Below are 25353 nucleotides of genomic sequence, written 5' to 3' on the forward strand. Positions count from 1 at the left end.
AATTGCTGATGTGCTTTGACTGAGTGTGCCCTGGACTCCTGCCAACCAGGTACCCAGGGCCTGTGTTCCTTCCCTAAAACTGTACTGAAACCAAAGACCCAATTGGCCTCTCTGGCCACCTGTCAGCCCCTAGTAAATGGTACCCTAGGTACCCAGGGCATGGTGACCAGAGAAGTCCTCTGAGGGCTGCAGCACTTATTGTGCCACCCTCAGGGGCCCTGTATCCTGGCACCCACACACTGCCTTTGCAGGCTGAGTGCCTATGTACAGAACTAAAACAAGAGTCGACATGGCACACATCCCTGTGTGCCATGCCCAAAGAACCAACAGCCCTGGCATACTTCAGTCACCCCTCTAGCTGGGTGCCCTATGCCAGAGGTGGGGGTACAGGTGCATGAGCCCTGCCCCTACAGTATCCAGGGCCACTCCTGGGCACTGTAAGTGCAGTGATGCCATTAAGAGTATATGGTGCTGGGAGGGTGTCATTGCGAACTCCACAGCACCATAATGGCTACACTGAAGACTGACAAGTTTGGTACCAAACTTCTCAGCACATTAAACCCGCACTGATGCCAGTGTGGTATTTAATGTAAAAGGCACCAGAGGGTATTCTAGAGATGCCCTCCAAAACCCAAACCTACAATCCACGTCTGGGCTGAGTGGCTGCAGAGGCTGCCACAAAGCAGACATGTTGCTGGACCCCTGGGTGGAGAGCTCCCCGCTCTCCTGGGCCTGCAACAATGCACATCCTGGGCGAGGTGCTATGTCTCCTCCCCCAGGATGGACAGGGGGAAGCTTCAAAGGTATGCCGCCTCTGAGAGCTTCTCCAGACCATTTGCTGTACCCAACAACTGGCCCCCACCAGTTCTACCCCCACACTGGCAGGAAAAACTACGTCCGGAAGGGGGGGGGTGACAACCTTTGCCAACTCCACCCTTCAGGTGGAGGAGACGAGGTGAAGCACGACCCCGGGCTCCGGCCATCTTGTAGATGGGGAGCCCTTCCCAATCCCAGCCAGGCTCCTGCCCCCCTCCCACAGGAGAGGAGCAGGCTAGGGGGTGTACTCACCCCAGGACAGGGACCCATTGGTCCCTGCCCTACCTGTAACACCCCTACATTTAGTATTTAGGGGCTCCCTGAACCTTCCTTCCTCAGATCCCGATACTAAAAAGAAGATCAAGGAAAGGACGACCCGCCGTGCAGCTGCTAACAGGACAACAACAACTGACTTGGCCCCAGCCCTACCGGCCTGTAGACCCTGGAACCTGCTCCTGCCTAAACCCGGCGACCCCCGCGGACAGCAACCTTGGGACACCCAGAGGACCTGCCTGCCTTGACCCTCTTGAAGATTGGGACTCCCATCAGCATAGGCTCTGCTGCAACAACCCACATGGTGCCCACCAGGAAGCTCCGGACCCGCCCACTCTGCACCAGCCGGGCTGAGCCAACCTGAACTAAGACCACGAGGACGTCCCCCCGGCGACTGGGACCCGAAGTCCAGTGCCCAAAGACCCTCCTCGACGAACCAGCCGATGCCTGCAGACTCAGAATCAGGGGCCACCCCAACCGCGACCAGCAGAGGGTAAGCTTTTCCGACACCCAAAGACACCCCTGCACCCGGCACCCTACAGCCCCCTGTGCCTCCCTTTGGGGTACCTACCTGTGCTCCAAGATCCCAACTTACCTCTCGAAGTGCTAGTCGCCCCTGGAGAGTCTCCGTCTCTGAGCCTTCAGCCTTTGTTCCTTTTTGACCTTTCCCATTGGATAATATTGAGCGCCCGACGGCTCAAAAGCACCCTGCACCCAGCGGCCCGAGTGCCGCTGGCTGTGATCCCTGTGTCCTATCCTACTTCCCCCCCCTCCTTGCCCTGAGCAAGTGACCAGGAGCCCAGCTCCCACAGCCGTGTGGCCTGCTAGCCAGCAGCCACCAACCGAAGGACCCCCTTCCCTCATTGGATATCATTTGGCCTACCTACTTCTGCACCCGGCTACCCCTGTGTAGCTTGGATTGAACTAACTGTACTTACCTGACCCTGGAGGACCCCTGAGTCTCTGCCCAGAACCTCAACTTCACCGACCAAGTACTCACCTGAAAACCTGTAATTTATTACCTGCCATTGGAATACATTGACCCATTTTGACTCGAAAATGTTCTAAGTGTGAAGTTTTGAAAACTGAAAATATTCACATAAAATCAGCCAAAGTTGGTTATCTACGGCAGCCTCATGTATGATGATAGTCTAAGACAGCCTTGTCTAATATAGTAGTCTACGACGGTCATCTACAATGGTCATCGATGACGGCGGCGTCTGAGACTGTTGTCTATGACTGCCTCATCTAAGACTGTCTATGACGGCCTCTTCTAAAACGGTCTGGGACGATGGCCTATTCTCCAATAACCTTGTCTTTAATAACCTCATCTCCAATAACTTCACCTCCGACAAACATTGTCGACGGCAACCCAGTCGCCTAAGTCTGTCTCGTCGATGACGAGAGCACCCTAGCCATGAACACGAAAAAAAGACATAATCAAAATTATGTCGGGAATTAAGGGGACTAATATGAGCATGTCTGCAACAGTCTGCGATGTACAGAGAGACAATATGTGGAGCAATTTCATCACTTCGCTCCGCCTTCAACTACAGAGCATGGGTTGGGTCCATGTAGCACTAGTACTAGACCTACAAGGCATGTTACAGAATTACTGCAAACCCTTTCCAGAGCCTGCAAGGTCGCATCTTGTTCAATACATCAGTATCCTCCGATGCTCCTTCCATCCCAAGAATGATCCCAGTGTCAAATATTACCATGCTTCCTGGGAAAGACCCGTTCACATCTGGTGATGATAAAGAGAAGGGCCGCAACCAGTGGATTCCCCACCAGATAGTTTTTTGTGGTTTCCATACCCTTAGGGAACGAGCAGGCTAATGCTTCCAACATCCAGTAGCACACAAGCAGTCTGTTTGTTTTCTTTGAGTCTGACCAGCAAGGAGGCTTTCTCAACTATGTCCGGTGCTACTGTTCTGGCTGCCAATTCACTGGCTATACGTGGCAGTTATAACCACCAGATGTGGTCAGACATTGCCACATACATAGAATTTCTGCCGGAAGACAGAAATGAAAGAAACCAAAAAAGATTCTGCAGTGGGGCAAAACTTTCCTCATTAAAAAACATAGATTGCACCATAGATATAGCTTCAATAGTATTCCCACAACTGGCCTGGTCAGTGGGCCTTAGACGCCAAGGTTGATTCAAGGGCCACAACATTTAGAACATGAGGTGTAAATATATCTAATTTTTACCATACCGTGGCAACGTTCTGTTTGGCAAACACGTTGACGATGCCTTGCAAGCAGTCAAGGCTGACTCTGATACCGCAAGCTCTTTTAATACATTACAATTCAAAAGAAACACCCTTTAGAGGGACCAGTGAAAGACACTTATCCGCATCAATGAGGATACCAGAGGTACCAGACTTAACAACCATCTCAATAGCCCTTGGGCTACCTTACCTACAGTGACAACGTTCTGGTGCTGCTTACTTCACCCTGTGGGAGAAACAATTCCAAACGTTTGTAATCTGTGACAGAAAATAGCATTGGACAAATAATTCCTGGAACTCATCACGTATATTCAGAGGTTAGAGTTCACCCAGATTCCTTCCACCACTCCACCAAAACGAGGGCGCCCACCTCATCTCCATCTGCTTTGTAAGGAAGTGCTAGCTATGCTAACCAAGGGTTCCTCAGAAGAAAGCCCACATTCTCAGCAATGAACGGGCTTCTATTCTTGGTTTTTCCTCATAGATATGAAAACAGAGGAGTAGAGATCCATTATAGACCTCTGGAAATTAAACAAGTATTTCCGGAAACAATCCTTTTACGTGGTCACCTTCTCCATCACCACATGACCGCTCTCAATTTACAGGATTCTTGCTTCTGCATTCCCAACCATGCATCGAAGTTCTCTCATTTTGCTTCGAATCAGCTTCCAACTTTTTTTAGCAACTGCCTAGCCCTTGCGGCAGCTTTTTTCTGGAAGGGCTGTCATCAGGTATTCCCCTACCCCGACAACTGGTTAATAAAAGCACCAATGGCATTTCAAGCATCCAAGGCCACAGAGGATTGCCTAAAGTTGTTTCACAATCTAAGTCTTCTTGTGAATTATCACAGATCAGCAAGAAGATACAGTTTCTGGGTTGCAACACTAGACACTGTCCAAGACAAAGACTTTCTATCCCAAGCCAAACAACGAAGGCTCTAGGAACTGGATCTCGAACTATGAAAAAGAAAAGAAAAAATTCAGTGTCTGTTCAATTAGCTTCTGGGCATCATGTCCTCCGCAGTCAATATGATCCCTCTTGCACGCCTGAAAATGAGAGCCTTTTGGAACAGCTACAAAAACAATAGATTCAAACAATAGAATTATTCAAAGGCCTGATTAACTTTAAACAGGTATGATGGATGCTCTAGCCTAGTTAGCCTAGTAGTCCCTGACCTCCCACCTGTCAGAGGACCTCACGTTCTTACCTCCGATACTGCACTTTGTCACGACTACAGATGCCTCCTTGGAGAGCTGGCGCGGTCATCTACAGAACCTGCAAATTCAAGGAAATTGGTCTCCACTCCAGAAGAGCATACCTATCAATCGCCTGGTGCTCAAAGCCATAGAACTTCGTCTCCAAGCTTTCCTGCCAATAATAGGGTCTTCAGTGTTCGCTTTCACAGCCAATACCACCTGCATGCAATACATGAACATACAAAGTGGCACAAGATCACTGGTGCTGTGCAAGGATGTCTGTAGCCGGTTAACAAAACACACTAACTGTTTATAGCGATCATGTTTCTGGGACCAGCAATCGCTTAGCAAACCTGCTAAGCAGAACTTAAAACAGCCTCCACGAATCAGAGTTTGATCAGTCGGTTCTAAATATGATCTTCTCGTTTTTGGGGCAAACCAGCTCTAAATCCCTTTGCAACAAACAAGAACCGCAAATGCCAATTCTATGCATTTTGGCATCCACATCCAGTATTGTGAGGGAAGTCCTTTGGACAGATGGTCCAGGATCTACCAAGGGTTCTCAGCATGAGGAAAGTGGAGCGGTGTTGACTCATTGTGATAGCCCCCAGGTGGCCCACTCAGCATTGGTTCACCAATCTTCTCTTGTTATCGGAATACAACCACATTCACCTACTAACATCCTGTGAACTTTTGACGATGAACTAAGACCAGGTCCTTCATCCTGACCTGACCGCTTTCGTCTTGTGTGCAAGGAAAGCGGAGCAGTGTCGTCTCATCTGGATTGCTCTCAGGTGGCCCATGCAGCATTGGGTCATGGAGCTTCTCCTGCTATTGGAATACAACCACATTCACCTACTAACATCCCATAAACGTTTAGCGATTAACTAAGCCAGGTCCTTCATCCTGGCCCGAATTCTCTCCTTTTACGTGCAAGTCTCCTAAATTCCGTGGATTCAATGATCTCTATATTCTTCAGGACTGCAGGTGTACTATATCCAAGTCAAGGCAGAAGCCAAGATACAGACATGTAAACCGTAATGGAAGCATGTCTGCCTATGGCACCAGAAATCAAACCTACATGCTCTACTAGAATAATCTGGCAGGTAACTACCCTATCTCCTCTTGCTAACTCAGTCACAGTTGGTACATATGTTTGTTAAGATACAGCTTAAATCGATAACCAGATATAGATGCTCATCACATTTTCTCTTTCTGCTGCAGCAGAACCATCGAACAATTCATGAAATCAGAGTTTTTTCCTCCAGTAAGGGCTCTTTCCTGGACTGGCACCTAAACATAGTTCTATCTCAACTCATGAAAAGTGCAAACTTTATATTTCGCACATGGAAAGTTGCCTTGTTACTAGTGCTCACTGACCAGGGGGTTAGAAGAGATACAGGCTTTCTCAACTCAAGAACTTTCTTGCTCTTCACAAGCAATTTAGTACTTCTCAGAACCAATCCAAAGATTTATTCCCAAGGTTCCTTCGAATTTTCGCCTTAATTAACCTGTTCTATTTCGGACTTCCTTCCCGAATCCAACATCACCAGCTGACTTGTCTATTCATTAACTAGTTATGAAAAGATATCTAAAATTCTACTTACGTTGCACTAAACAACTCATGAAAACTGACCAACTGTTGGACACACTCGTAAGGGCGTTCCAGTCACAAAGGCAACCATCGCTCGATGAATTTCAGCTGCAATCCAGTTCTGCTACTCCAAGCCTGCAAAGCCCCTCATAGCGAAAACCAAGGCACTCTTACCTACAGCAGTTTCCACCTCAACTACTTTGTTTGTTGAAGTGCCTCTCGAGGATATGTTGTGCTGCCACTTGGAAGAGTTTGTAGATTTTCATGCTGCATTATTACCTGTAAGCGGCACAGCACAGTGATGCAGGGGTTTGGCAGGTTTTACTCTACCAGTTAAGTCAATAAGGGGAGCCTCTTTTGGTTCCATGTGTTTGCTTCTGTATTTTTGCGAATTTAGTGTCTGAAATATTAAAATGCATGTGAATGTTATGTATATATTTTCCACCCACCATTCGCTATTTGCTCTAATACTATAAGATATAGCAATACATTAACTGCTTGCTATTCTGATTCAAGCATGTGAATCTATGAAAGATTCAATAGTGGAGAAGAAAATACGTTTCTTAGTAACTGCAGTTCTCCAGTATTTGTATCTTTCTTAGATTCACATGCGACCCACCCTCCTACTAGCTCGGGATTATTTATTCCTACTTGTGCTTGAAAATGTGAGGGGCTCGGCCTCTGTTGGGAGTGTTCTAGAGAGTGATGTTGCCTGATTGGTTATAGTTTAAGTTTGGTCCTTTTCAGAAAGGACAAGGGCTATTAAACTGACTTTTCATTGTCAATATAGACTATGATAGTGATGCATACTGCTTTATTGTGGTACCATGGGACTCCCAGTTCGAGGTGGAGAGATTCAAGCATGTTAATCTATGGAAGATACCAATACTGGAGAACTGTTACTGGTGAGTAACTTATTTTCATAAGCCCTCCCCCACTGGCTGTCGCCATCATGGGCCATGTCCCTGTTATTCCTTAGTAATACATACTGCCCGTAAGTATGCCTCTGCTCAGGTCACAGGCGATATTGCATTGTTTGACAAAGCAAGCAGAAAGGTCGACTCAGCAAGTAAAAGGGCAGCCGCAGTGATGGTTTTCCAACTTTATAGGGCTGATCTCCTGCTACAACAGTTCCCAGTGGGAGGAGAGGATATATGACGGTACCACGCGTACTTTTACAACGCGTACCGTTACAACGCTACTTTTACCACGCAAGTCGTTACGACTTGCGTGGAGGGGCGCTGGATAGTAAATTTTTTAATTTACTATTCCAACTCCAGTCCCCGTGGACTCTAGGGAAAGGAGTTGGATAGTAAATTAATATATTTACTATCCTGGAGCGCCCCCCAGCGCAAGTCGTTGTATCGACTTGCGTGGTAAAAGTAGCGTGGTAACGGTACCGCGTTGTAAAAAAATGCGTGGTTACCGTTGTATACCGGGAGGAGATATAGGAGCTGGTTAAACATCTCCCAGATGAGTTCAGAAAGAATGGGGACGAGACAGTGTCCGCGGGCAAGATCCTCTCCATAGCGAATCCTTTTTGTGCCCTAGATGTGGCGAACACAGCTTGCCGGTGGGTAACACCAGCATCCTCCTTAAATGATGTAACACGTAGTGCCGGATCTGTGGGTTTAAGTTGGAGTTCTAACAGCATCTCCTCAGCCTCCCATTTGATGGGGAGCACCCATTTGTGGGCCACAGGTTTGAGATGCTGGAAAAGATCAAGAAGGACACGAATAGCGCAAAATTAATGGGTGCCTTTCAATTTCCCGATGCTAGAGGAATAGCTAAGGCCCCTTAGCCCGACCTGCCACACTCGTATGTGAGGCAACATCAGTCCTTCCTCCAGCAGGCCAGAAAGGAGCTATATCAAAGGTGCCTATAGAAGCAATAATAATGAGGGTAGCGCTGGAGGAGTATCCTGTGAAGGGGCCTAAACCTCTGAACACTGACTTGCCTAGTCTCTTCCCTCCCAAATCCACTATCCCCTACCCGTACCCCTAGATCACCTGTCGGAGAGGAGACTGTAAGTTTTCATCCCCCGCCTGGAAGAAATCTCCTCAGACCAGTGGCTTATCACAGTTATCACATCATGACCACTACCTAGAACGCCTCACAAACCCCCAAACATCCCACTCTGCGTGCACTCCCTCAGAGAAGAACACTTCCACCTTCACCAGAAAGAGATGCAAGGTCTCCTCCTTGAGGGCACAATAGAAAGGGTTCCCCCTCGCCACTGGGTCAGGGTGTGTCTACTCTATTAACATCTTTTTTCCCAAGAAGGATAGCTCCCTCAGGCCCTTTAACAAATGCATCATGTTGGGGCTTTCCACATGAGAGCCCTGTAGGACATCTTTCCTCTGCTCAAACAAGGCAACTACATGACCGCATTAGACCTCAAGGACACCTACTTAAGCAGTCCACCCACCCACTTGTGTGACCTCTGCGTTGGTGATAAGTGGCTAGCGCTACCAATTCTAAGTACTGACCTTGGGGGTCACCACCGCCTCAAGGGTGACCACCAAGTGCCTGCTGGTGGTAGCTGCTCATCTGAGGAGAGGCAGCACAGATTTGTTTACTCATCTGAACCATTGGCTGATAAGAGTACTGACAGGAAGCAGTGCCTAGCTAGAGTTCCCTTTTCCACAGCCTGGAATTCACCATTAAGGGCTCCATGCCCCACCTTCAGCCCCTTCTGATCCAGCCCTTCCTGGGGTCCGTCCAAAAAGCTCTAACAGGCAAAGCAAAGAACAGTAATACGCCTCTTAGGTATTATGACCTTGTGCATCACCATAGGCCCACATGCCCAGCTCCAGTTGCAGATGTTGAATGAGTGCCTTTTGAACCAGTTGTCACAAGTGGAATGTCACTTGGCGGATCTAGTGTTGAAGGCGAGCACCCATTGCTCACTTAAGTGGTAGAATAGCAGCAACCTCGGGCAGGGTGTGCCCTTCTCCGACCCTGATACTCAGGTGACCATTACCACATGCACATCTCTCGAAGGCTGTGGGGAGGGGGCATAGCTAGACAATATGATAGTACAGAGTGTGTGGCCCCCTCAATACTAGGGCTGCCATATCGGTTACCTTTAGCTCCTGGTCATATGCCTAGCTCTCAAATACTTCTTTTATGTCATTTGGGGCAAAGTGGTTCACTTCAAAATTGACATGACCACCATGTATTATCTCTAGAAATAAAGTGGGCACACAACCTCCCCTGCTGTCAGCACTAGGGCAGGAGATTTGTCAATAGGCTATCCACCACTCCATGCAGCTTGTGGCAAAGTACCTCCTGGAGTGGATAACAATTGTATGGCCATTCTCAGCAGGACACTTCAAGAGGTCCACAAGCACCCAAATTTCCACCTTTGGTGAGTCCCACCGATGGGTCTATTCGCCATCCAGAGCAACACAAAGATGTGAAAAAACAAAAAATCCCTTGCGAACCAATGCACACATGCAGACTTCACATAACCATTCTACTCATTCATTTGGTTCACGCCCCATTCACCACGTTTTTAAATCTCGATAGAGCTACCAAATACAAAGGAAAATTATGTAACCAATATATTAAAAAATGTAAAATACAATTTATTAAGCCTGATACAAAATCTTCTCAGATTAAAAACACAGCTAAGTACACAATTAAAAAAAAGGGGGATTCGATTGACATTTCATAAAAATATATCCTAACTAATGCATGAAAAATGAACAGCGAGTGCACAGACAAAAGTTAGACCTAACACATCAGTCTTAACACATTACACATCTGTTATGGATTTATATACTAGAACACAGCCTGGAGCAATCACTGTTAGTGCTTCTCAGACACCGATGTTCCCCAAGCAGATTGTGTACAGAAATTTAGCGTCGACTCGTTTCGATGGAGAGATCTTTATAGGTCCATCTTTATCAAGCCTAAAATGGATATACGCTCAGTCTGGAAATTTCTTTTTCATGCGATAACCTTTTGAATAAAGGAAAGAGCGAAGAAGGGGAAAAAAACCTCCCTCATAAGCGACAATTTGGGATTGAACAGAATAATTGTTCCTCCAAACGGCTGACTAGAACTGTATGTGGAAGAAGCCAGAGGTTTCTCTGCAGTTCGTCCTTTCTGACAATCTGATCTTATTTAAGTAGTGGATCCTAATCAGGAATCTTTCCTCCAAGGGGCGAGAAAAAGACTCCTAGATTGTTGGTCTTTTGACACCGCCACCTAGGTCAGTGCAATATGTTTAAGTCTGAGGCCCCTGTATGTTCATTTTGAAGGGATCCGTCAGTCACGAAGAACAGCGTGGAGTCACGTCGGACCAATGTAGGCAGGCATCAAAGATTCCCAAACTTTGATTCCAGGTACCCACACCATGTGTCCATCAATAGTGCTCTGTCAATTAACCGGTCAGTGATCTTTGTCTACGCTTTTCCTTCTCTCCCACTCCTTTCGTACATGTTAAAGATGCAGCAGACATCCTGGTGGCCCTTTCTTGGGTCCAACAGCCTTGGTACTCGATGATCCTTGAATTGTTTATCAGACCCCACTAGAAGCTCCCAACCAGGCAGCGCCTTCTCAAGCAGAACCAAGGCCAGATCAGGTTCTCAGACCCTAGATAGCTCAGCCTAGCAATCTGGCATCCGAGTTCTTAGAGTTTGGCTATCCATCTCCTGTAGGAGTGCATGACTATTCTGCACAAACCCTGCAGCCCTACCACGCGGACTTGCTATACTGCAAAGTGGAAAAGGTTTGTCCGCTATTGCATTCCCAAGCTACTGGCTCCTCTAAAGTCCAGTGTCCATGACATCATTTATCTCTTGCATCTCGGACCACAACTGCACTTCCATACAGCTACATCTAGCCGATATTGTAGTACACATGAAAAGAGGGAACATTATTCCTTGTCTAGAATTCCAGTGCTCAGTGAATTCATGTGGGTTTGAGGGTGTGGGGGGGGGGCTCAAAAGCATAATACCTCCCAGAGTAGCCCCCATGTGGAACCTTAATGTAGTCCTCTCCAAGCTCATGGGTCCACTCTTTGAACCCTTGCACTGTTGCCTATTAAAATTCCTTTTGTGAAAGGCGGCTTTTCTGATAGCCATCCCTTCTATCTGATGCATCAGTGGTCTGCAAGAGCCTTTCCTTCAGGTTCACAAGGACAGGGTTTTTGTAATAACTGATAGCGTGCCTCCCCAAGGTAGTAATCCCCTTTCCACCTCAATCAGACCTTAAAGCTTCCAGTATTCTTTCTGCAGCCAGACTGTAACAGTGAGTGCTTTTCATACCCTAGATTTTAAAAAGACTGTCTTGTAATGTATTGACAGGACCAACCCTTCCGGTAGTCTGACTAACTCTTAGCTCTTTGTACCCTTTTCAAAACCTCCGAGGCCATCCTGTCAGGCTTGTGTTGCTAGATGGATAGCTAAGTGCATCCAAACCTGTTATCATAAAGCTAAAGAGCCCTACCTTTTCACCCCTTTCCTCCCTGGCCGTAATCTAACTCTTGTTCCCGGAAGTGACAAGCCGAGCCACTTACAAGTGCCACACATGCATGTTGACGTCTTTTTCTTTCTTTCTGTGCCTTCAGACATGGATCCAGAGCTTCTCCTTGGTCTTAAAGACCAATTTTTTTGTCAAACGGTTACCGGTTTGCAAGGTTAAATGTCCATCCCTTCGACAAAGGGTTAAACTGTGTAACGACTGTCACAAACAAATGTCTGTGACAGTGACAGACCCTCGCGAAGTGTGGCTTCGATGCCTGGGGTCAGAATGCGACTCGAGGTCCTGTCATGACTGCACCCAGTTGAACCTGAAAAGGCATACAGGACCACAAGGCCAAACTTTGTCACCAGCGACTCCACAATGCCACCAGTCGAAGGGAAGGTCCTGTTCCCGAAGTCGTTCCCATGACGGATCATCCTGTGGTCGAAGTCTTAGGGTAAGTCCAAGAAAATGCTTACGTAGACAAAGCAGGAAGTGGCCCCTTCCCTCCACTCTCGAACTGTAGAGAGAATGCTAGGGTGTCAATGTGCGTCCTCGTTTTGCTAGCAGCAGTGCTTAGTTTGATGGAGTTGTTTCTGGTGCTCGGCACCGGCACTTCATTGCCAACACTAGGACTTATGACAGTCTGCCGCATGGTGGTGCTGGTTGTTTTATTTAAAGATGAACACAACAGCTGTTGTTAGAAGCCATGCTGCACATTTTTGGCACTTTACTGGCTCAATCTGGTGCATATTGGGGCCCAAGAATCCACAGGGGCCTTTAGTTGGCCTTCTGCTGGTGGGTCCACCCTCGGCACATGCTGTGCCCCTTGAACCCACAATGTGCTCAGCACTGACTTTGGTTCCGGTACCATTGCCTAAACCAGTTCCCTTCACATGGAGGCAAATGCCACAGACAGAGGGATTACAACCCATTTTACTATCTGACTCCAAGAAGAATCTACCTCAACCAAGGCCTGGTAGACCTGGCTCTGAGCAGCATGAAGCCAACTGGCAATTCTTAGGATTCTGACACTCTGCACTTACCATGTGGTACAGCCCAAACTTTACACAATCTTTATGGCACTGGTTTGGACAATTATGATGGAAGGGATGATTACAATATGATTTTTAAAAAACTGGTATAAATAGCTGCCAGCGGACTGGATACTTCTCCAGATACTGGTCCTCTGTATCTTTTATATGGGATTAAAAGGAGCAGCATAACACTTAAACCCCATCCCCTTCTTTTTTTTTTTTTTTAACCGCTCAACATCTTCGGGTGAGAGCTGCTCAAGATCAAAATGATAATCACTATTAGTTGACTTTATAGTAAATAATTGGTCCATTTTGATATTGCATGTATTCAAAATAGCCTTGATGTTGGTCTACAAAAGACAACCTGATACAACGTTCTTCTGATGATGTTCCCAGGACTCAGCTTAAGATACATACAGGGTCATTCCTTCATTGACCCTTCTTTCTAATTGATACATTTGCCAGAAGAGTCCAAAGTTGGGGAGGACAATTTGAAAGACCTCCACATTGGGACCCTGCTCTTTTTCTTACGTTTTAGCTGCACTGCAAAATATTTTGTTGCCACTTGAGTCAGAGAGACTAAAGCTACAGCAGACTTTAAAGGTAAGACAGACAGGTCTAGCATGATACAGGTCCCTTCCTAGATAAAACGTACTCAAGACTAAAAGGTGGAAGGCAAAAGTGTTTCAAATGAAGAGGCCAAGACCTCAACCTTTATTGATCCCTTGATGGAGGTAGCAGTTGCCCATTTTTGCCAAGCACTCAGATACGCTGTTCTAAGATACAGTGGTTGGATTCTCACCAGTTTCTTCACCTGGAAGTTCAAGCAAGGACTCGTATTATGTTTATCGGACAGGCCCTTATTCGGCAAACATGGATTTGGCTTTCCTAAGTACAAAGGCTGACTTTTGAGATGACAAAACCTCTCTGTGCAGTTTTCTTAATTTGTATCCAAGAATTAATCCTGTGTTTGTGAAGGTGATTCTCAACACTTTGTTTTGTCTATAGATACATTACTGTTTATAATGATGCACCCAAATTCATTGGCAATGCTAGAGGTCATTGTAGAGACCTCAAATGCCAAATTCTGATAGACATTTATAACTCCAGATTCCTCAAAATTAGACTGGACATTTTAAGAAGTACCGCTGGGCGCTAGTAAGTGTTGTCGATTTGGCTCTGCATTGGCGTAATCCACATTGGAAGCGACATTGCGGTGCCCATGTAAGCGCCACCCAGGTGCGCTGACATCAGTTCCATTATTTCCATGCCAACAGCGTTGATCCAGAGAGCTACCTCTGTTGTTTTTTTTTACCAATGTTTCTACCTTTGTCAACAATTTTTGAGCTGTTACTTCCAGTGTGCTAGGGACATATCCCCTGCAAAAGCTACAGAGTTTAAACCTTACGGGAAATGTCAGACAGATGTCTGTCTGATCCCCTCTTGGTCTTTCTCTGGTGCCGGTGGTCTGGCACTACCCAAAGGCCTGAATTGAGTTGAAGTTGATGCACCCCAAGGCGATTTTCAAGCGTGTGATGAACACAGTTACCGTTCCTAGGGTAGATCCCTGTACCTTCTTGGACCCATTCCCACTGACGATGGTCTTCGTATTCTAAGATCTCTTCCCCCTAGTCGGGTGAGTTCAAGAAGTTGACGCTGTGCTTCTAGGCCCTGCATGCCTCCTGTGGAGCCAGAGTCTGTGCCCGCTCCATGCTACCCTGAGTTCTCTTGAGCTGGATCGACACCCATCCAGCTACCAGAATTTTCTAACACCATGCACACCATCTTTGGGCCATAGACTGCATGTGGCACGTGTTTGGGCCCCACAGAGCTGTGAGGAGTTCAACTGGATGATCGTTATTGGCTTACTCCACGACCCTGGACGCTGACTCTGTGCCTTTTTTACCTACCTCAGTTCCAGTCCCCCCAGGGCCACCAATGCCACTGGATGGCAAAACTGTACCCATTACGGACTCTGAGTCAACGCCTTACAGCGTCGACTCCTGCGCCGTCCAGACCATACCAACCTCTGGATTTGCCACCTTTGGACAGGCCCTCTATCCCAGAAGGGGATGAGGGAGAAGGGTATGGTCCTGTTGAGGAAGACCCTAACCAGGAGTAAAACTGGTGTGGGGAGCTGGGTGATTCCAGCGGCCTGGACACCTCCCAAGACTCTGGTATGCTTTCCCCACTGGGCACTGTTTTGGAGGAAGGCACATCCTTCACTACATTGCTCTGCAGGGCAGTGGAGATCCTTGATGTACAGCTGTCTGCGGTCGAGGTCAAGACCAACGTCTTGACAGAAGTGCTTCTCCCAGGGGCAAACTTTTAAGACCCTCTGCTCCCCTTTAATAAGGCCCTCACTGACATTCTCCTCGGGGCCTTGGCTAAACCTTGCATGGGGGGGATCATGTGCACTGCATGATTGCCGGTTGCCTTTGTCCTGCCCCAGGAGACCCAGCCTCCCTTTCCAAGCATCCCTTCCTGTGAGCCTGGTGGTACAGGCCTCAGAAGCCAAAGTTATCCCAAATGCATTCCATTCCACCCCACCATCCAAGAGGCCGAATACTTTAGTGAATTTTCTCTTCCGCCAGCTTAGCTTTGCGATCGGAGAACAGCAAATGTCTCTTGGGTCAATGCATTCTGGCACTCAGTTGTGCAGCTGCTCCCCATGCTTCCTGAAGAGAGTTGCATCATCCTGAACGAAGCCTTGGTGGGTGGCCTGGACGCAGTGAGGTTCGTTATCCTGTGTGGGCTGGACACCATGGACTCTCCAGGCAGGACTATGGCCTCTACAGTGGTGCACAGTCACCACACCTGATTGCGGTCATAGGGTTTTCTGGGGATGTGTAACCGTCCCTGATTCACCTGGTGTTCTGTGCCGCCCACTCGTTTGGCAACAAAGCAATTGTATTTTTGAGCACTTTCAGAAAAGCTGAGACGCCTCCTCCTCACTTCCCGATCACAGTAACAGTACTGTTGCCCCTTGCGCAGCATCTGTGGGTGTCCGCAACAGCCTTGATTCTACTCTCCCACCCCACCACCTCCCCACCCTTCCGACTGCAGCAGCTTCCAAACCACTTTAGCAAGCCCTCCCTCCATCGAGCACAGTCATCCTGTTGGCGGCAGCATCTGGCATCACCTGCCCCAATGGAGCAACATAACGTTTGAAAGTGGATGATCAAAATAGTGCAGACGGGTTATGCCCGGCCATTTGTGGAAGAACTGCCCCCTTTGTCACCACGCTCTGAACGGCTGATAAACGACCATCTGTTGGCCAAAGGTACCATCTAGAGGGTGTCTGCGCCAGAGGTAGGATGTGGTTGCTATTCCCAGTACTTTCTGCTGCCAAAAAAGGATTGAGTACTTCATCTTATACTAGAACTGCGCCTATCAACTCCTTTCTACGGAACGAGAAATACAAGATGCTCAGATCTTGTCTGCCCTAGATCCAGGAGACTGGATGTTAGCGTTTAACTTGCAGGACGCTTATTTTCACATCCCTGTCCTGAAAGCCCACAGGCATGATAAATTCTCACCTGACTCCGTGCCACACACTCCCTTTCATTAGAGTTAATCTGGATACAGTGCGATTCCGCTTCCTTTCGAAGCAGAGAGTCCAGGACATTCGGGCTGTGATCCGATGTTTCAGTCTCGGTCCCAGATTTCAGTGAGACTGACTCTCAGGCTCCTGGGCATGATAGCCTCCTGCATTCTACTGGTGAAGCATGCCCTATGACACTTGCAAGCTCTGCGGTGGGACCTCAAGTCCCAGTGGGCTCAGCATCCGGGAAACCTCTCTGCCTGGTCCAGATTTCAATGCAGACTGAAAAAGATCTGCAGAGGTGGATAACAATCAGCGATTAGCCCAGCGACAGACCCCTCTCTGTTCCGCATCCGGAGTAGACCTTGATGACAGACGCATCACATGGGGAGGCCACCTGGGAGAGGTGGAAATCGGAGGACTCTGGTCTCTGGCAGAGTCACAATTCCTCATCAACCTCCTGGAGCTGAGGGTGATTAGCTTGACATTGAGCAAGGTGGCCGGTTGCCTTTTTATCTTTACCATTAAACTTGCCTTTACTAGAAATAACATGTCTTTTCAGTCACCAACTTCTTTCTAATCCTAATCTAAGCATGTGAATATCTGTAAGATCCATGCCATAGAAGAACATTTTACCTCTAATTAAAGGTCCTTACTCTTAGTACAGGTTACAAATCCATATGCAGTTCTCCTCTTTAATGGGGCTTTACTGTGTAGGATAGTCACTTATGGTAACCTCTAGGGGGAATGGAGCTGAGAGCCTCTGCCTCATTGGCCACAATGTGGATAATACAATGAGGTGGATAACGCTGCATGTCATGCAATGTTAAATTGGTGCCCTTGAAGTTAACATTTACGACAGAGGATTCCCAGCCTTATAACTGAATAGTTCAACAATGTGAAACCTTGGCAGAACTATAAGTTAGAGGCATATGAGCTGCAGATTGTACACTATGCATAGATCGCCACCTAGTGTTGGGCCCGGATGTTTGCAGTTTGTTGTTGTCCTGAAAAGTTGTTTGGAAGTCACAAGATAGGCGACTCCTCCTTAGGACCACATTACGCATGGGCATCGGCTCCATCCCCAGATTGTTTTTCGCCATTAGGGAAATGATGGAGCTTTGCAAGTACATGAAGGATGCCCGTGTAATTTGTATCAAATCAAGATAATACAGGAACAGACAAGGGAAGCCGGGGAGGCGGGTGGGCGTGTGATCAGATCTTGAAATGGGATTGCCCTTGTGTAGTGGTGAGAGACACAAAAAGTTGTTTTGTCTTACGAAAGGGTTGTGTTCTTTCTATGTAGTATAGCAACCCTCTTTTGACATCTAAAGTGTGAAGAGCTATTTCTGCTACTGACTGTGGTTGCGAGAAGAAAACAGGCAGTTCCACAGATTGATTGAGATGGAATGGAGAAATGACTGTAGGCAGGAATTTTGGATTGGTACGCAGAACAACCTTATTTTGATGCATTTGCAAAAAGGGTTCTTGAATGGTTAGTGCTTGTAGTTCACGAACTCTGCGCAGGGAGGTAATCGCTACTAGGAACGCAACCTTCCAGGTTAAAAATTGTAATTCACATTTGTGCAGGGGTTCGAAGGGAGGCCCCCTTAGCCATGTGAGAACGACGTTTAAATTCCATACAGGTGAAGGTTGCACTCTGGGAGGAATTATTCTTTTAAGGCCTTCCATAAAGGTTTTAATGGCAGGGACTCTGAACAGAGATAGATATTGTCTGTTTTGCAGATATGCTGCTATTACAGCAAGATGTAGTCTAATAGACGTGTAGGCTAAGTTACATCTGTACAGATGCAGTAAGTAACCTATGATGTGTTGAATAGCCACATCTAAAGGATTAATGTCGTTGTTATGACAAATTACAAATCGTTTCCACTTGGCTGCATAACATACCCTAGTTGTTGGACGTCTAGCTTCTTTAATGACATTCATGCAGTCTGGAGGAAGGTTCAGATATCCAAATTCTAGGACTTCAGGAGCCAGATCGCAAGGTTGAGCTGAGCTGGGTCCAGGTGTCTGATCTCTCCACGGTTCTGTGTTAAGAGGTGTGGAGACAGGTGCAATTTTTGTGTGGTACCACAGACAGTTGTAGCAGTGTGGTGTACCACGGTTGTCTGGCCCACTTTGGAGCAACTAGGATGAGGGTCAGAGAATGCTGCTGTAGTTTGCGCAATGTGGTCCTAAGGAGGAGTCGCATATCTTGTGACTTCCAAAGAACTTTTCAGGACACCAACAAACTGCAAACATCCGGGCCCAACACTAGGTTATGATCTATGCATAGTGTACAACTCTGCAGCTCTACATGCCTAGAACAGATGCATACTGGTAAGTAGCATTACAGGTACGTGACTTATTCCACTTCCACACAGCAAGGGGCAGCTGAGACATGTACAGATTACACAGCCTATCTAATTTTCTGTCATTTTGCAGAAACAATTGTTTCTGTGATTTTCGCAATATTTTTTTTTCCACAGCCATTCAGTACAAATATTTACAAAATGTCATACAGTTGTCTGCTGCATCCTATAGCCTAGTTTGAGATCTCCTGGCTTTCTCTGTGTGCTGCCTTCTCTCTTACAGAAAGTTTTTCTGTCTCTGTCCTGTGCGAGCTATGCATTAACCATACTTTGTACTCTGTTTTTCCACAGTGGTTCCCAGTGCAGCCACTATTGTCATTGTGGTTTGTGTCAGTTTTCTGGTATTTATGATCATTTTGGGAGTATTTCGTATTCGAGCGGCACATCAGAAATCTATCACCGACCAGGAAGGCGGCAAAGAGAATGAGATGGACTGGGATGATTCTGCGCTAACTATCACGGTCAACCCCATGGAGGTACAGTACAGCTCAAACATTTATGCATACATAAGAACAAACTATGTAAAGGGTGGATAAATGGACGCACAATACGAAGGTCCCATGAGCAACCATTTTGAAAGGCTTGTGTGAATGGGTGGAACGTATGAAACTGCTGCAGGGGAAGCAGATGAATCTATATTGTTGAAGTGCTGGTGGTTGTCTCAAGGAGCCAATTGGCAAACCCCTATGAGCCAGTCAATGCCATCAATCATAAGTTAATCAATTTTGCTCTCCCATGGGCCTTTTGCTACTATTACCTTTAAGCAAACATAAGGAGATAATGGACGGTGCGCTGAAACATTTCAGCCACTCCGCCCCAGTCACAGATCTGGGTTGAATCCATCATCATTCTTTAGCTCACTTCGCCACCTCAGTTCAGACCCAGCTATATGCTCAGCAATGGTTTCTTTCCCGTCCATTTCGTGTGGTAATTCCTTCTTCATTTTTTGCTGCATAGCACTGCACTTAGCCCTGCCTTTCTGATCCCATTGCCGTATTGTGTTCCTTATGACTGTGCCCTTCATTTCGCCCCCGTTTTGTTCGAATCGGTGGTCCACTTTTTAACTCTTGCCTTATTGTGTCCTTGTTACACATTTGCAAAGCAAAACTCCGTTCACCCTTCCGCTTGTCGATTATGGTGCTTCCCCCTCCCATTACTTTTGCCTAATCGGAGATCTATAACCCTCTGATCACTTTCATATTCATGATTTTTTCTTTTTTTTAAATATTCCCACAAGCTAAACATTGTGCTTGCATTTGGAACCGTATGGCTTAACTATGGTCTGTCAACCTGTGTTCAGGTGATTGTTCAGTCCAATTCCTGATTCCTTCACCATTCAGCATGCTGAGCCTCTGCTCAAGACACTATTCCTAAACTTATCTTGGGTAAAAAAAAAATACATAGGTTTTCTTAATACCCATATTCGAGCCATGTGAGCTGTAGATCACATGCTTTGCATACTCCTGCCATCTAGTGTTGGGTCCGGATGTTTGCAAGTTGTTTTTCTTCAAAGAAGTCTTTCCAGTTATGAGGCAAGGTTACTCTTCCTTTTGGGGATAGTGCGCATGGGCATGAACTCCATTGATAAATTGTTTTTTTCCACCATCGGGTTCAGACCGGTTTTGCTACGCTCCGGTTTGAAACCGTTCTCCGGGTTCCCCTCGGTGTGCAATCAAGTCTGCCCACGTAGGTATTGTTTCAAACGTGTATCCCACTTCTCTATGTATCGTATCGGTTGAGGAAAATCTCTATTTCGATCGGAAAACTTGGGGAAGGCCGTTGGGCCTAACCGCGTCTGTTCACCTCTGTGGATGGAACGGACTCCATTCAAATTCTGTCTTCAGTGCCACGCGAAGTATCCGCACACCGACTCACACAAAGTGTACAACTTGTGCTAAGCTCTGGAGCACAACGAACAGGACTGTGACGTGTGCAGATTTTTTCGATCAAAGAAAACGCCCCGCGATAGTCTGGCTCAACACCGTGAAATGCAAAGCCAAAACATCTAATTCATGCTTGACATCTTTGGTGAAAGATCCGAGCAAGATGAATTCGACGCACAAGAGCTGAAGAAGAACAGGATGTATCTATTCTGGAATCGGACTCCGAGATTGAAGACGACATACTGCAAGGTCAACGTCCTGTGAGTACTGAATACCCCTTCCCCCAAAATCCAACCCAGACCAAGCAAAAGACTTCGGTTCCACCCCTGCCTTCGGGCCACGGTCGGCACAGAGAAGATGTTTCTGACGTCCTGCCTTTTGGCACGGCACTGAAACACATCACTAAGCCTTCTGGCTCTGGATCGAGTCAGACACCAAGCCAAAACCTTCAGGCTCAAAGCCGAAAACTGCTTCGGAGCTGAAACCCTTGACCCCAAAATTAAAGACTGCTTCAGAACCGAAATATTCTGCGCCAAAAATTCATCCCACCCCAGCACCGAAGTCCTCGGTGCCGAAACCGAAAAAATGTTCTCCAAAGCTGCAGGATCAGTTTTCCGACATCCCACCACCCAAATCGGACCCAAAACAAAAGGAACTTAGTATTAATCCCGGTACAGGACATGTTCTTATTAAACCTCCTCGGAAGTACAAACCTGAGTCAGAGGATACACATTATCACATTCCTTTGAGGAGGAAGAATGTCTGTTCTAACCCCTCTCATCCTTCTCGTCCTCCTCCACCACCATAACATAACATGTGTATTTGTAACACGCACGTTCACCCCTGACACAGCATCTTGGCGCTGAATAACAGATGTTTGTTTATGCACCTACACCACCTTCCCCACCATTAGAACATATACTTATTACACCAAATAACTCTCCACCACCACAACCTGAGGAGGACGATCATGGTGGGGATAATCTTTTACCAGTAGATCTCTGGAGAGACTACAACACTGATTCACACACAGACAATGAGCCAGACCTTTACCCTGCAAAGCCCTCCCCTCCTGAAGACAATGTAGGATATCTCTAATTTTGCAGCGTGAATCTTTCTGGATTCACTATGCTGTGCATTATTCCGCGGTCTTGTGGTTGGGTCCGGATTCGTAGTCTTTTCTTTGTTTTTTTTTTTTTTTTTCTCTTTGCCCAGGTGGGCGTCGGCGTCACACCCCCTTTGGGTGTATTTCCGGTGACGTCGGCATGCTTCCTGCGGAAGCTCCCACTCTTGGGCGCCATCTTCAGATTCTTTTTTTCCGCGGTCGGGTCTGGATCGTTCCCGTTTGGGCTCCAGACATTTTTGGAGAAAGAAGAAAGAAAATACAGAAAAGACGAGGAGAAGTCATCTGAAGACTCCAGGGGACTTCACCGACGAAAGACAAGCAAAGATAAGGCGTTTTCCATCCAGATCTTCGACGACCGTCGACGAACACGCGACCAGAGAGGCCCTGGACGCTCGAGGATGGACAACACGCCGTTCAAGTTCTGCCGTAACTGCCACCACAAGTACGCGCAGAAGGACCAGCACCCGGTATGCAACCTTTGCCTACCGGTGGACCACGAAAGCGGAGACTGCAACGCCTGTTCCGCCTTCACCCCGAAGACCCTTCGTGTGAGAGAGAGGCAGAGGGTAGCACACGCCGCCCTGCAGGGGAAGGCCCCGACCCCGTCGCTCTACGAGCTGGGGATGTCCTCCGAGGAAGAAGACAACGCTGCCGCCGAAGACGACAGCTACACGGTCGTAGAGACCGATTACACGAAGACTTCTGACAAGGTAGGAGACTCTTCGGCCCCCTAGAACCCGAGAGACTCTGAGTCTCGAAAAATCGAGGGCAAGACCCCGAAAGCGCCGACGCCAAAAAAGGCGGCGTCCGCGACTACTCCCAGGCCCAGCGGATCCTCAGAGAAGGAGTCCCCGGCGCCGAGAGCTGCTGATCAGCAGAAGACGTCGAAAATCGTCCCCGAAAAGGATCGATCGACGAGGGAGAAAGACCCGAAACTGTCGACGACGACCAGAGACCCGATATCCGGTTCGACGTCGAAAACTTCGACTCCGAGAGGCACGGCGACGAGCCATCCGTCGAAGAGAGCGGCGGAACCATCCGACGCGGAACACGCGGCCGAGATGGAAAAGAAAAGAAGGCGCCTCGAGGCAGAAATGGAGAACTTCATGCAGCGGAAAAAAGATTTCGACGCAAGGATGAAGGCCTTCACGATCCCTCACAAGACCAAGCCACCAGTGCTGGAGGCGGTCGAGGAGGAAGAAGAAGAGGTCGCCGAAGTCACCGAGCAAGACCAGGACGTCGAGGTGTTCGACGACCAGGAGGAGTACGAGAATCCCCACGAGAGCTACAGCTATGGGGAGGAAGATGAGGGCAGGACAGACACAGAGTCGGCGCCCTATGACCTTCAGGAGGTAGATTACATCGATGTCGACACCGACAGCCCGGAGGAGGTGGTCGACACCTACCCCTCGAGGCCCTCGCCGCCGGACGACATCGGGGCCTACAACGCGGTGATACAATCTGCCGCAGCAGCTTTCAAGCTCAAGCTCGACGAAGAGAAGCAGAAAGCAGACTTCCTTCTGGAAACATTGCTCCCAACACAAACGAGGAGCCAGTTCCTCCCGATGCTCGAGAGCGTCTTGGCTCAGGGGAAGGAAGCTTTCAGGGAGCCCGCAACATGCAAGGCAGTAACTCCCAGAACTGAGAAGAAGTACAAGCATGCCGCAAAGGACCCGGCCTACATTCAGGGCACGGTCTCCGCAGACTCCATTATCACGGCCACAGCAAGGAGGAGGGCTAACGTACCCACTACCTCGGGCCCGCCACCGGATAAAGAGAGCAAAAGGATGGATCTGGTGGGCAGAAGGATCGAACGGAATGCCGCGACCCACTGGCGCATGGCTAATTCCAACGCCCTGGTAAACAGACACATGTACCAAATCATGGAGGGACTGGGGCAGTTGGTGAAGGACTTGCCCCAGGATGCCAAGCAGAAAGCCGAAAAGCTAATTGAAGAGGGGAAGAATGCTGCAAATTCTTGCCTTAAGACGGCCCTGGATGGGGCAGACACCGCCAGCAGGCTCATGATGATGGGCGTCACGGAAAGGAGACACGCCTGGCTCAGGATATCCGGTTTCAAACCGGAGGTGCAACACAGCATCCTGAACACACCATTCAACGGCAGTACGCTTTTCGGACAAACAGTTGATGAGCAACTCAGCCAACTTAAGAAGGATAACGAAACAGCAAGATCCATGGGAGCATTGCAGTTCAGAGGGAACAAGAGGGGCACCCCGTCACGGAGGCCCGGCGGAAGAGGCGGAAACCAGCCAGGTACATCACACCAGGCTTTCCAGCAAACGCACCAGGCAGACTCGCAGGGTCAGCAGGGCCATCAGAAACAGCCCTGGCAGTACCAACAAAGAGGCCAGTCCTTTCGAGGGAGAAATGGACGGGGACAAAATAGAAGAGGGGGCCAGCAGCCCACCTCCAAGTGACTTCAAAAAAATCCGTGTGCCCACCCACAAAAAAGATCCCAGGGGGCAGCACGTACAGATGGGTCAAGACAAACTAGACACCTACGACCACAGGACACCAGTGGGAGGAAGATTAAGATTCCACCTCCAGGAGTGGAGAGGAATCACATCAGACAAATGGATCCTCAACATTATCCAATTCGGATACTGCATAGAGTTGGAGGCGAGGCCAACAAACAGAAAACCAAGAAGAAAGCCGCTAGCAAGCAAGCAGCTGCAGTGCCTTCAGGAAGAAGCAAAAGAACTCCTGCAGAAGCAGGCCATAGAAAGGGTACCCTTCAAGGAAAGAAACACAGGAGTATACTCAACATACTTCCTGGTACCAAAAGTAGACGAGACAATGAGGCCCATTCTCGATTTACGGTTCGTGAACAAATTCATAAGAACGCAAAAATTCAAAATGACCTCCCTGCAAGAGGTGCTCCCACAGTTGCAGACCGGGGACTTCATGGTCACTATAGACCTCAAAGACGCATACCTGCACATCCCAATGAACAGGAAGCACAAGCACATGCTCAGGTTCACCGTCGGAGAAAGCCACTACCAGTTCACGACACTGGCCTTCGGTCTAAAATCGGCACCAAGAGTTTTCACAAAGTGCCTCGCAGCAGTCGCAGCGCACCTAAGAAGGCAGGGAATACATGTATACCCTTACCTGGACGACTGGCTGGTGAAAGCAAACTCATACCAGAAATGCAAGCTGCACGCACATACAGTGACCAGCACGCTCATAAACCTGGGGTTCTCCATCCATTGGAAGAAATCATCAATGGAGCCGGAACAAGTGAAGATCTTCCTGGGAGCACAGATCAACACCTTACAGGGCAAGGTGTTCCCCAGCGAGAAGAGGGCGAGGGCGCTGGTGAAGGAAACTCGCCTCTACCGGAAGGGACAAGCTCGGACAGTGAGGACGGCGAGCAAGATCATGGGGATGATGGCATCATGCATCCACCTGGTACCGAATGTACGACTCCACATGAGACCCATTCAAGAATGGCTACAGGAGCAATGGTCACAAGCTACAGGCAGTTGGGAGGATCTAGTGGTTGTAACGCACGCAGTGCAGAAGGAGATGACATGGTGGACCATGGAGAACATAGCAAGGGGAAAGCCTCTAACGCCCCCAACGCCAACAGTGACCATCACCACAGACGCATCCCTGAAGGGATGGGGCGCTCACATGGAGGAGCTCAAGGTGAGGGGACTGTGGACACCGACGGATGCCACAAAGCACATCAATTACTTAGAATTGAAGACAATCTTCCTTGCACTGAAGGCCTTTCAAACAAGACTGTACAAGCACAGGGTATTGATACAAACAGACAA

The 25353-nt window shown here is 48.0% G+C and overlaps 1 protein-coding gene across 4 annotated transcripts in view; it reads left to right on the forward strand.

Annotated features, from left to right (window-relative positions):
* The window catches only part of CLSTN1 (calsyntenin 1), a 329531-nt gene that overhangs the window by 267869 nt on the left and 36309 nt on the right, over nt 1-25353 (forward strand). For all 4 annotated transcript variants that reach the window (XM_078642290.1, XM_078642287.1, XM_078642289.1 and 1 more), the window contains one exon: nt 18833-19017. In XM_078642290.1, coding sequence (XP_078498416.1) covers nt 18833-19017 — 185 coding nt within the window. The remainder of the gene's footprint in view (nt 1-18832; nt 19018-25353) is intronic.

Source organism: Lissotriton helveticus, chromosome 5_1 (genome assembly GCF_964261635.1).
Source record: "Lissotriton helveticus chromosome 5_1, aLisHel1.1, whole genome shotgun sequence".
Taxonomy (NCBI): Eukaryota; Metazoa; Chordata; class Amphibia; order Caudata; family Salamandridae; genus Lissotriton; species Lissotriton helveticus.